This window comes from Suillus plorans, assembly GCF_016647745.1.
Source record: "Suillus plorans strain S12 chromosome Unknown HD556scaffold_40, whole genome shotgun sequence".
Lineage (NCBI taxonomy): Eukaryota > Fungi > Basidiomycota > Agaricomycetes > Boletales > Suillaceae > Suillus > Suillus plorans.
In genome coordinates this window covers 48,245-60,733 of record NW_024537424.1, presented here as the reverse complement: position 1 = coordinate 60,733, position 12,489 = coordinate 48,245, and the positions used below count along the sequence as shown (strand labels likewise).

The 12,489-nt window shown below is 47.4% G+C and overlaps 4 protein-coding genes across 4 annotated transcripts; all 4 read left to right on the top strand.

Annotated features, from left to right (window-relative positions):
- Positions 1–558: 558 nt before the first annotated feature.
- Positions 559–1,752, top strand: HD556DRAFT_1240156 (uncharacterized protein; the record flags this gene model as incomplete). Its single annotated transcript, XM_041298097.1, has 5 exons — positions 559–643; positions 691–896; positions 949–1,290; positions 1,340–1,545; positions 1,593–1,752. 5 exons carry the CDS (start codon positions 559–561, stop codon positions 1,750–1,752), a joined length of 999 nt encoding a protein of 332 aa, XP_041158559.1.
- Positions 1,753–8,658: 6,906 nt separating this feature from the next.
- HD556DRAFT_1240178 (uncharacterized protein) lies at positions 8,659–9,565 on the top strand (the record flags this gene model as incomplete). Its single annotated transcript, XM_041298098.1, has 3 exons — positions 8,659–8,884; positions 8,937–9,156; positions 9,211–9,565. 3 exons carry the CDS (start codon positions 8,659–8,661, stop codon positions 9,563–9,565), a joined length of 801 nt encoding a protein of 266 aa, XP_041158558.1.
- A 42-nt stretch (positions 9,566–9,607) lies between these two features.
- HD556DRAFT_1240022 (uncharacterized protein) lies at positions 9,608–9,883 on the top strand (the record flags this gene model as incomplete). The annotated part of the gene is made up of 1 exon (XM_041298087.1): positions 9,608–9,883. A coding segment is annotated over one exon (276 nt), but the record flags the coding sequence as incomplete, so codon positions are not given.
- Positions 9,884–11,283: 1,400 nt separating this feature from the next.
- On the top strand, positions 11,284–11,709 carry HD556DRAFT_1199346 (uncharacterized protein; the record flags this gene model as incomplete). The annotated part of the gene is made up of 2 exons (XM_041296348.1): positions 11,284–11,481; positions 11,542–11,709. Coding segments are annotated over 2 exons (366 nt in total), but the record flags the coding sequence as incomplete, so codon positions are not given.
- Between the last annotated feature and the right edge of the window lie 780 nt (positions 11,710–12,489).

Sequence of the window (12,489 nt, the reverse complement as noted above, 5' to 3'; positions counted from 1 at the left end):
TGGAACTTCCAGGAAAATTACAGGGCTCTCAAAGGCCACAACTAGACATGGATTCCGGCGCTCCATTCACGCTTCTGAGGTACTCACTGCGGGGAAACAGCAACAACGACGGCAGGCAACTGATGTGAAGCGCCGATCACACGTCCAGGGTGCGAGGCCTATGTTGAACTATTGTATTCTCCTGACCTTTGTTTTTAGAAATGTCCAGCAAAGATCGGGATCTCGTTGAATCTATGTTGGCTGACACTAACATCGACATAGATAGTATACCTCACACCGTACCACCTGGCGAGGAAGGACTTGACTTCAGCCATGAGGGTGGAGAGTATGAAGCTTTTGAAGGATTGGCTCGACAGATGGCGGATCTCTCAGGATGGTATGCAATTATATTTATTATCCTATTGATTCATCTGAAGCATTGTTGGCATTGATAGCCGCTACGTGGACTCACGCACTCGTACCAATCGTATAGAAGTTCAAAATGAACATTGGGGTGTTCAAATTGAACAGTTGGTCACTGTGTATCTTGACTATCGCACCCATGACGGTGGTGATGGCATGCCAAGCTTTCCGCCTTCAGATGAACCCACCCTCGATGGCGACTGCCTATCTCTCAAGAATATTGAACTAGTTGATATTTTTAGTAAGGTTCAGCGCACATTGGCTGGCTTCATTGTTAATGTTGTCCAGGTCGAAAGCGCGTGTCTTTGCAGCCTCATCCATCTCACCAGTATCCGAATGAAACACTCATCCATCATGGTTATTTGGGCTGCTCGCCATTATTTCCCACTGTTGCCATCTCCATCTGCACACTTGCAGCATACCGACAGGCTCACCGAACTTGTCCCCGATTCAGCATTCAGGCGCAATGCAAAGCCTTATGTCACCTCCATAATGTAAGCTCCCTAGCATGTGTCGTCATCATTTCCTCATTCCGAACTCTTCTAGATTCCATATCGACCATATTTAAATGCGCAGTTTTCAGATGCTTATGACATTTATCTTGAAATCTTACATCGCGTTGACGTCCTCATCAATCAAGCGCTTAACCGCAGCTCACCCAACTGGCGTCTTCTGAACTGCTGCCCATGCTGCTTCTACAAGCTAGAGGATGAAGAAAATTTGGCTCTGGACTGGCTGGTGACTATGGATGGCAACAATAGCTTGAAACGATGGACATCGTCAACAGCTGATGGCACCGCCCGAAAAGATTCACGCAGGTTTCGTTCTGACTACTGGCTCGATCGCTCGACAGTTGATAGATTTAAGGATGAAGTGCGAGGACAAACAGTAGGTCTTCTCATTGCCACTCTATGAGACTGCAACTCAACCTGACTAGCACCCGACTGCGGATATTGACAACTGGCAAGATGTTGAGCAAACTGACACAGCGCCCTCATTTACTTGTGTTGACCGGTGGCGAAATGCCGGTCCAGAACAACGTAAAAGGATGTTTTCAGTGTTCGATGAATCCGGGATATTTATTGCTGCATGTCGACACCGGTTTATCCTTCTCGCTTGCGATATGGTTAAGAGCGGTGAACTGTAAGTTATTTTTGTTCTCCGTTCAAATCATATTTGATCATTGTTAGGGCAAAATATCCCCTTGCGATTGTTGATCGATTGCTAACAGTTTACGGCAAAAATGGAGGTTGTGCGTATGACATTGGTTGTGCGTTTGCCAAGACGCTCGGGAACAGTACTTTGGGACCACGTGTTACGACTGGGATGAGTCGAGCTATCTCTGTCTGAGTAGACAATCGGTAGGATGCCTAGATAGACGTAAGTCTGCTCTCGATTGAGAGATCAAGTGTTTCTGGCTAAGGCGAGTGTCGCTGACTCCCTTAGAATAGTGGTTCTTAGGCAGCAAGGTTGGAGACCTTGCTGAAGGACAATGTTCCAGGTAAAACCCAGTAGATTAAAGTAAAGAATACAACCGTAGGTAGCTAGGTTTATATACAAGTGTTCAAGCGGAGCTTGTAAATGTGTTATCAAGATAGAAGCGTGATAAGGGGTGGAGATAAGGCGGACAGCCCGCTTTGGTGGAGACAGGAGATAAGCATGATAAGCGATAAGCAAGGTACGGACGGCCCGTTTGTAGGACAAAGAAAGAAATGGTTATAGGGGTTAAAATGTTACTGTAACATTACCCCTCTGTTACGGTTGAAGTCTCCGGCTTCAATATTCTTCGGTGTTGCAGTATTCGTCCATGTATTCGTAGTGAATGGGGTCTGCGTCAGCGTTACAGAACTCCGGTTCATTATACCTGGTGGCGTAGTCTCGATTCGCCCTTTCTATTTCCTCCTGGAGTTCTTCGTCTTTTCTGGCCTCCCATGCCGCTAGCGCTTCGTAGAAGCCTTCATCAGTGTAAACCAATGGGAATAATTCCTTTGTGGCGGCGTAGGGACAGTAGATAGAGAGATGGCCAGGCTTTTGGGCCTGGCATACACGGCAATAGTATTCGGGGCAGTTCTTGTGGCGATGCCCGAGTTTCTTGCAAACTCGGCAAACGAAGTTGTCTGCGGAAAACTGGGGTTGTTTTACTGTGATGACGTCGGGGGTTTCGGTGAGGTCAATGACTTCACGCTTCTTTCCCTTAGAAGCTCTAGTCTTCGACACTCCGTGCACGGTAGCCCCTCTACGGGTCTTTCGTTTAAAGACGACGGTGGGTTCGGGGATGGGGAGTGGTTCTTCAACTGGTGTCGGTTGAGCAACAGGCTGAGTTTCTTCTCCAGCCGTAACTGCAGTAGGTACGTTGCTGGGGGGAGCGCTAGTAAAAGGGCTTGGCGGGCGACCGACTTCGGTCTGGTTTCGCTCTTCAACAGTCCGTATAACTGACTTGCAGATAGTGCTAAAAGCAGAAGGAAGCAGCTGAATCTCAAGGCTGCGTATTTGTCTTTGGAGGTGCTGGCAGGCGAGTCTGAGGGCATCGTTTTCAATTTCTTTGAACCTGAGTTCAAGGGCGGCGGTGGCGCGTATGATGTGAATCTGGGATATGACGGGGGCGGCAGCGGACGCGGGTGCTTCAGCGAGCTGTTTTTCGAGCTCAACTGCGTGGGGAAGGGATAACAGGGTGGTCTCGACGATGGCGTCGTCGTCTAGGTTAAGGATGTTCTTTTTGTACGTGGAGTTTCCGAGAGAGTGCGAGGATGAAGAGGATCCAGTAGGGGAAGGTGTCAATGGGGGAGTCATGTTATTTGGGTTTCGTTTGCAGGGGAATGGTTCGTTTAGTTCAGCTTGTGCCTCTTCTTATATGTTGTCAGAAGTTCTTTCGAACTCCGCAAGTTCTCCTCGGGTATCCATTCGTTGCTTCCGGAAGAGTAGCCTATCCATGATACGAGATAGCGTCTTCGTTTACCCGCGCCCTTATGGCTAAGAATAGCTTCTATTTCATATTCTTCTTCGCCATTGATAATGTCAGGTGGAGGTTCGGTGTAGTTCGGTCCGTGTATCTCTGTTTCGCGATAGGACGATAGTTCAGAAGCATGGAACGTGGGGTGAACTTTCCACTGATCTGGGAGTTTCAGGGTAAACGTGATGGGAGATAAGACTGCGGTAATAACGAATGGGCCGTATCGTTTGGGCGCAAGTTTCCTAGAAGGTAAAGATGTCAGGAGATTGGTGGCTGTGAGCCATACCTTATCTCCTATCTTCCATGGTCGGTACTTCTCATGGCGAGATCTTTCCGCCATTCGTTGCATAGCGATGTTATGGCAGGCAAGTGCTTCTTCACGTATCTTTTGGAGGTTTCTGAGTCTTTCTTCTGCTGCTGGCGTGTCTGATACTGATAAGATGTGAGGGATCCCACGTGGTTCGTAGCCCATCATGAGGAAGAATGGGGACGTGTTCCTGGCATCATGTTTCCGATGATTGTGGACGAATTCGGCAATAGGAAGATGATTAGACCATTCTAACGGGTTATTCCTGCAATAGATCCATAGGTAGGTTTCTAGTTCTTGGTTAAGACGTTCCGTTTGTCCGTCCGTTTGGGGGTGGTAGGCAGTTGATGCGGCGATTTGATATCCGAGAAGTCGGGCGAGTTCTCGGGAGAACTTCGAAATGAACTGCGGTCCTCTATCTGAGATCACTTTCTCGTGGAGACTGAATCTCTTGAATACGTTTTTGAGAAATAGTTTAGCCACTCCTTCAGAGGTGATGTTTTTGTTACAGGGTGAAATAATTATCCCCTTCGTAAGCCCATGGTCTACCACGATCATGATAGAGTCAAAACCTCCCGACACAGGCAGGTCGGTGATGAGGTCGACAGAGACTTGGGAGAAGGGGCGAGTGGCGATGGAGGGGATCGGGCGCAATGGCGGGGTAACAGGGTGTGTGTCAGCCTTCATCTGCTGACATAAGGCGCATCCGTCGACGTATTTACGGATGTAAGTTCCCATGGCTGGCCACCAAAAATCTCGTTTGACGAGTTCTTCCGTCTTGAATCGGCCGGGATGTCCCGCCGTGGGATGATCATGGTGTTTAAATAACACATCATGCCGTTGGGCTGCTGGCACGTAAGCTCTATTTTTATAAAAGAGGACGCCATTGACGGACGTCCAGTCGGAGAGGGCGGATTTCATTGGGGGAAGGCATACTCCGTTCAATGCGTCTAGGGCTTTCTGGTACACGGGGTCTTCGGCGGAGTCGCGTGCAATACTCTCTGACAAGTCATTGTCAATTAGTCGTACGAACATGGTATCAGGGAGGAGAACACGATTTTCGTTATCGTCTTTTCCGAGTGAATGGTCCGGGCGTCGAGAAAGGGCATCCGGGGCGGCTAATTTGGTCCCTGCAACGTGGTGCAATTCTAACTGATAATTGGAAAGGACGAGCTGCCAACGTGCCTGTCTTCGTGTCAGCTTTTGGGCGGAGCGGAAGTATAGGAGGTTCATATGATCCGTGAATACTATCACGGTGTGGGGGCTTCCTTCCAAATAGTGGCGCCATTCCGAGAGTGCTCGAATGACTGCCAGCAGTTCTCTGTCAAAGATTTCATAGTTTCGTTCTGCGGGGTTGAGTGATTGGGATAGGTAACCGCATGGGTGGTACATTCCGTTTTCATCAGTCTGCAGCAATACTGCTCCGGTTGCTGCTAACGACGCATCGGTAGCAATTGCGAACTGACGAGTCGGGTCCGGGTTTCTTAGTACTGGTTGCGATAAAAAGGCGTTTTTAAGGCGGTCAAAAGCGTTCTGGCATTTGTCAGTCCAGACGAAAGGGTGGTCTTTCTTCGTGAGGTCGATAAGGGGTCGAGCGATATCCGAGTAATGAGCGATGAATGTCCGGTAGAAATTGCAGAATCCCAGGAAGGACCGCGTGTCTTTTAGGTTTTCCGGGGTTGGCCAATGTTTAATCCCGTCTACTTTGGCGGGTTCCATCCCTACTTCTCCTGGTCGGATCATCATTCCAAGATATTCTACTTCTCGTGCATCGAAGGTACATTTTTCTGGTTTAACGAATAGTTTTTCTTTTCGAAGGATGTCGAGGATTTCGATGGTTCGTGCTTGGTGCTGCCGAAGATCCTTCGAGAAGATCAGAAGATCGTCCATGTATATGACTAACCATCCTTGGTTTATCTGTTTCTGGCAGAGATTGGTCATGAACGCCTGAAAGGTTGCGGGGGAGTTTGTTAATCCAAAAAACATGACTGTTGGCTCGAACAGCCCTTCTTGAGTGGTAAACGCTGCTTTCCATCGATCTTCTGGGTGGATCCTCACGTTATTGTACCCCGATCTTATGTCGATCTTCGTGAAGTACTTGGCGTCATAGAGTTGTTCAATGAGGGATTTTGGCAAGGGGAGGGGATATTGATTTTGTACGGTCCAATCGTTGAGATACCGATAATCTTGACAGGGACGCAGTTCCCCGCTCTTCTTTCCTACGAAAAAGAATCCACTGGCTTGAGGTGACTTGGAGGGGACAATAAAACCTTTTCTGGTGTTTTCTTCGATAAACGTTTTGACAGCTTCTCGTTCTTTTCCCGATAACGGATAGACTTTTGACGTCTTGGGCACGAATCCTGGTTTGAGGTCGATGCGATGATCTACCCCAGGCCTTTCCGGTGGGAGTTTGTTAAGACCATCCTTGGCGAAGACGTCTTGATACTGGTGGAGGAAGTGAGGGACGAGTTCCTCGAAAGTCTTTTTCTGTTTTTCTATTTTTCCTGCGACCGCGAATTCCTGGGCTTTATTACTTGTTTTTCCGTAGTTCTGTTCCCTTTTTGATGTCCCGTCTCGAACGAGTGGGGTATCGAAAGTTATATCTTCTATGATGCGTACGGTGGATCCATCAGTGGCATATTCGACGAGTACTTCATCATTGGCCAATTGATAGGCTAGTGGATCAATGACTGGAGATTTGAAGTTTTCTGACCAGACGTCTTCCTTCGTGTCATAGTTGGGTATTTCTTCATCAACTATTTCTTCCACAGAAGCGGTATAGGGGGAGGTGGTTTCCTTAGTTGCCACCTTCACCTGTATCGGCTTCCGTAGTTTGGAATTTGTCCAAGTTCGGGTCGTTTCTTTTCTGACTTCTTTTTCTTTTCTGAAAAGCGGCGGGAGCGATTTTTTACGTCTCTTTCTGTCGATGTTTTTTTCTATGGCGAGTGATCTTTTCGTTGGTGGGAGCGATACGGTTTTGGCTTCCCAATCGATCTGGGGTTTCAGCGCAGCAAGCCAGGGGAATCCTAGGAGGATTTTGTCCTGTTTGGCTAGTCTTGCCACATTGAATTTCCCGATCATAGTTCGTTGATCGATTTTGACCGTGAGTACGCAATAATGGGAGATAAGTCCTCCTTGGGCGTCTGATCCATCAGCGGTGATAACAGGGAAGGGTCGTGAGAGTTTATGGGTTCTTATCTTGTGCCTTTTACAGAAGGTATCGCTGATAAAGGTGCCGGATGCTCCGGAATCGATGACCATGGATGTTTCGACGGTTTGTACGCGTTTATCGGAAAAAATGGATGCAGGAATTCTTAATTCATTTCTGGTTCCGATAGAACATATTAGTCGTACATGAGTGGGAGTTACTGACGTCGAGGCAGCGTCCCTTTCTAAAAATCCATTTCCACGAAGCGATGTTCTACTTCAGTGAAGTCGCTGTCTTCCTCTTCTTCGACTTCTTTGGCCTTTTCTTTCATAGTCTTCCTTCGGACTGGTGCTTTCCTTTTCGGAGTTTCTTCTTCGTTCCTCTCCTTCTTTCTTCTGATGAGGGTTCTGGAGGAGGAAGCGCGACTTTCGACTTCGTCGTCGCTGCTACTTTCCTCTTCTTTGTTTCTTTGGATCTGTCCTCTTTCCCTGGGGTGGAAGGAGGTGTCGTTGGCACGGTGTCCTACTTGGTGACATTTGAAACATCTTCCTTCTTTGAGGTGCTTCTTTAATTCTGCGTCTGAGAGGCGGCTTATGCGGTCGACTTCCATGTCGTCGTCCCTCTTTGGAACGTAGTGTCTATTTCCGAAGTTCTTCTTCTTTTGTTGCTGGGGTCTTTCTTTCTTCTTGATGGCTTTCCATCTTTGGAAGGCGTTATCGAGATTGATACAAGAGTTGACAACGGTGTTGAAGTTATCGAGAGTTTCACCTGTTCGGTGCAGGTTGTCCTGAAGCCCGTAGTCTAGGCCTTGTCGAAAGAATTCGATGAGGGGGGCTTGTTCGGTCATTCCCGCTCGGTGTGCGAGGAGTTTGTAGTTGGAGATGTAGGTGTGGAGGTCTCCTTTCATCTCTAATCCTCGTATCTTCATCATGGCAGTTCCGGCGGGGTCCATGGGTTTAAAGGCTTCGTCGAAGTCCTTTTTGAATTTGGCCCAGGTACTGTAGCCGATCATTTGTCCAGAGGTGTCTTTCCTCTTGGGGTCTAGGGCTGCTTCCATGAAGTCTTCTGCCCAGGCTGCTGCGTTTCCTTTCGTCATGTAGGATAACACAAGAATGATCTTCTTCTTATCATCAACGTAGACTTTGTCGTTAATGTCGAGGTATGCATGACATTTCATCATGAATCTCTTCAATTCTTCTCTGTCTCCATCGAATTCGGGAGGGGAACCGATCTTTAGTTCTATTTCTTTGTTCTGGGTCGTCATGGCGTTCAAAGGAGGAATGTTTGGTAGCGCTCCTAAGTTCAAGGCTCCGATCAAAGGAGTTAACGAAGTCGTGGTGTCGGTTTCGTTGCAGATGGCAATGGTTCAGGTAATAAGACTTTAATCTTTTGTTACGACTGGGATGAGTCGAGCTATCTCTGTCTGAGTAGACAATCGGTAGGATGCCTAGATAGACGTAAGTCTGCTCTCGATTGAGAGATCAAGTGTTTCTGGCTAAGGCGAGTGTCGCTGACTCCCTTAGAATAGTGGTTCTTAGGCAGCAAGGTTGGAGACCTTGCTGAAGGACAATGTTCCAGGTAAAACCCAGTAGATTAAAGTAAAGAATACAACCGTAGGTAGCTAGGTTTATATACAAGTGTTCAAGCGGAGCTTGTAAATGTGTTATCAAGATAGAAGCGTGATAAGGGGTGGAGATAAGGCGGACAGCCCGCTTTGGTGGAGACAGGAGATAAGCATGATAAGCGATAAGCAAGGTACGGACGGCCCGTTTGTAGGACAAAGAAAGAAATGGTTATAGGGGTTAAAATGTTACTGTAACACCACGAGCTTCTGCCCTCAACTTCCGGATGATGGTAGGAGCATTTCACGGCCATGCGCACAATCGAAGATGCCAGATAGATTGGCATCCTATGTACATTGAAGGCACAGGACACACGGAGGGTGAAGGATGCGAACACATTTTTTCTTCGTCAAATGAGCTTGCACGAAGTACTCGGCATGCTACAACTTTTCATCGACATCAATCGATCGAGCAACATTTTGCATTTTGGGACGAGGATAAGTATGCAGCCTTAAGTAAGTTTTTATTAATATCTACTCAATAGCCAAACACGACATCCCTGCCCAGGTGTTTTTATACAGAATCATTATCGCGAAGCCCAGGAAGATATCCGAACTCTCACAGCAGAGCTCTCGGTCATTCGGGAAACTCTCAATCTCGCTGATACTGACTTCATTCGTTTTCATGCACAAGAGCATGAATATCTTGATGCTTTAAAACAGACGCCGGTCAAGGATCTTCTCAGTATCCGATACATCAATGTGCTTGATGAGCTTGCTGAGCGCCAGTGAGTTTTGATAACATTTCGTACTAATTACTTTATTCATTATGTTTGACCGAGGTCGGAATGGAACCAAGCCCGAGAAGCAGCCAATCGCTCACTAGTTGAAATTCATGTCGGCAGCCTAAGTGACATGCACCTCGCTTTAAACCAAGCTCGCGTCCGTGTCGATACGGCATATTCAAAACTCCAGAACACGGAACAGTTAGCTGGACATTTGGAGGTTCAACTTGGAATCGACAAACGCTGGGAAATCGGAAGCGAATGTTATAGTCGGTTTCGAGAAGAAGCCTTACTTCTGAAGTATCGTTCAACGCTCGATGAACTTGAGCGCCTCGTAGTCATGCGTCTATTTGAACTGTCCAAACTTTCATTATCAGGAACAGGTAAGTACGCTGTCTTTGATGTATTTTAGAATTTAATTGCAGGGTGTTTAGGTTACAAGTTACGTCAACAGATCAGCAAAGCCCTTCAACGACGTTCAGATGCTATTCGGAACACTATAAATCGTTACAACACTCAGGCTGCCGCTTTGGTCCCACCTAGGCCAAAACTAGCATGGAAAGACATTGTCGAGTACAGCTTCCTAGGCGAATTTGACCTATTGCGCAACTCACGTACTGACATTCGAGATGCTGACTGGACCACACCTGTTCATCGCGAGGCCACAGTGAAATACTTCAAGCTCCAACGTGCTCGGGAAGAAGTACAGCGTCTCAATATAGAAGTCTGACGTCTACGCACAGCAATACATGACGAAGAAATCAAGACCAATGCAACTATAGACCAACTCATCATCACAAATCCCCCACTTGCCGTAGAGTTGAGAAGACAGTGGCAGGCTCATGCCGCTGTTAACGCTGTCCATCTCTACCGGTTAAATCGAATTGAGTCACAGCCTGCATTTTCAGGCAGGCATGGTGTTGGTGTCCGAGTTGCAAGTCCGTCAGTGTCAGTAACAGTTTCATCTCCAAATGCTGGTGCGTGCGGACTTTGTTGTTCTACCTGCTATTAATGATTTGTAGGCATTTCCGTGACTGGTATTAACGGAGAGCGCTCTGAGGAGAGACTTGATTTAAATTATGTTATCTCTTTTGAATCTGACGGTGGAGATGCTTTCGAGGACGAGGATCAAGCACAGGTCACGGACGACTTTGCCAACTATCTACTCTCAGTTGCAGACTAGCGTTTATTTACCATGCCCATACTCATGTTGTGAATGATGATAATATGTTTCATTGAATTAATCTACAAGGCGGTCTGGTAAGAATGAAAATATCAAGTGGACAGAGAATGAAATTAGGTGGTAGATCTGATAAATTGGGTTGTGGTTGGCTGTCTCAGGCGATCAGAGATGAGCAAGCAGGTAGAGACAATGAAATTAGGTGGTAGATCTGATAAATTGGGTTGTGGTTGGCTGTCTCGGGCGATCAGAGATGAGCGAGCAGGTAGAGACAATGAAATTAGGTGGTAGATCTGATAAATTGGGTTGTGGTTGGCTGTCTCGGGCGATCAGAGATGAGCGAGCAGGTAGAGACAATGAAATTAGGTGGTAGATCTGATAAATTGGGTTGTGGTTGGCCGTGTTGCAGATAGCGGTAGATCTGATAAATTGGGTTGTGGTTGGCCGTGTCGCAGATAGTGGTAGATCTGATAAATTGGGTTGTGGTTGGCTGTGTCGCAAATGGTGTACCGTAGATCTGATGAATTGGGTTGTGGTTGGCTGTGTCATGCGTGGCTGCCAACAGTAAGCACCACTAGTTCCGAGTCTCACTCTGAATGTACACGATTCTCATCACTGTCACGTCTATTGAACCCAATCCTTGTGCAGTTGTTCAAAATGTGGGCTTGCATCATGATTAACTGGTGAGCGCCATACTAGTACTTAATTGGACTGCCAGTTCACTAATCGCTTTCAGTACTCTTTGGTCTATTCCAACATCCACCATGGACTCAAACATATCCTCCCCCTCGAAAGTCAAACCAGCATCTTCACGACTCCGTGGTGTACCACTGTCTATGTCTCGGATGTCACCTGCCATCGCAAATGATATGCCCAGCGCCATCTGACCTCAGTTTTTGCTGGCCAGCATTGCTGCCTTACGCTCGAATATATCCAATACTCAGGAATTTAGCGAGAGCGAACGCCAGGCGGCTGCACGCGCGCTGCTCAGACATGATGCCCATCAAGATGGCACTCATTTTCATACCAGGAAACCCGCTGGCCTTCATCCTTCATACATCAGTTTCAACTCATATACAACGTTGGATGAGAACTCAATCACACACGAGGGATTTGTTGAGGCAGCGTTGCAGGACCTCTTTGATGCAGTATGTATAACTAGTCCTATCTAGTATCTAGCAGGATGCTAATAGCATGGGGAACAATAGGCCGCAATGCAAGACCGTCTCGATGGTGGGATCTCTCTCATTATTCGTTGTCCTGGGTCCGAAGGTACACCGACTCTTTCACCGGAGCATCTCTCTCTTGATCTTTATATTACGCCACGTGAATTACATGCATCTCCTGACCGCATTGGAGGAGATATATCTGTCTTGGTGCAGGCTTTTGCAGAAGAGTTTGCAATTCCACATTTGCAGCGCTTCACAGAGCGCTGCCGCATTGAGGGTATTGTTCCTCCTTTCCACTGTAAGTCAGCACCTTCTTTCTCTTGCACTCTGAAATTAATTCGCTTTTCTATGTTCTTACAAGACCCAGCGAGTCAGGTCAATCTATCTGCAGTCCCGCACTTGCCGGCACCAACAACTGCCACAGGCTCCCACATTCGTTGTTCGGCATGTCCTTCTCGTCAGTTCCAGCACGATCTTCAAGCCAACGCCAAGTCCAACACAGTGACCTCCTCTGCTGTTCGGGAGGGTAGAGCTATGGCACTTTTGGACTCCAACACGCCACCTAACAAGATCCGACAGCGCCGGCCTGCTGATGCGTTTTTCACTAAGGGTTTGACGGTTCCCGGACACGAAATACAAGGGATGCGAGAAGCAGCATCCTTTACACCACTAATTAGCCTTGGCCTGCACACAGATGCCGTACTTGATTGTTTCAAAATGGATGATGCGGTACTCCTGAAGCTTCGTGCACTCGTCGGGTCCGTTCGCAGCAGCCGTTGGGAAGTGGTGCTCCGATCCCCCAAATGGGATCTAACGTACAAACAGGCTTCAAATTTAGCTAGAGCCCTTCTCATGGACGTTCAGGGAGTGCATCAAAAGGTTTGTTTAGTCTCCTTGACCACATTTTAGTTTGTTGATTATGTGGTCATCCACAGCCGCCTCTCTCGTTACTTTCATACATTTTCAGGGTGGTTGGCAGCCTAAGTT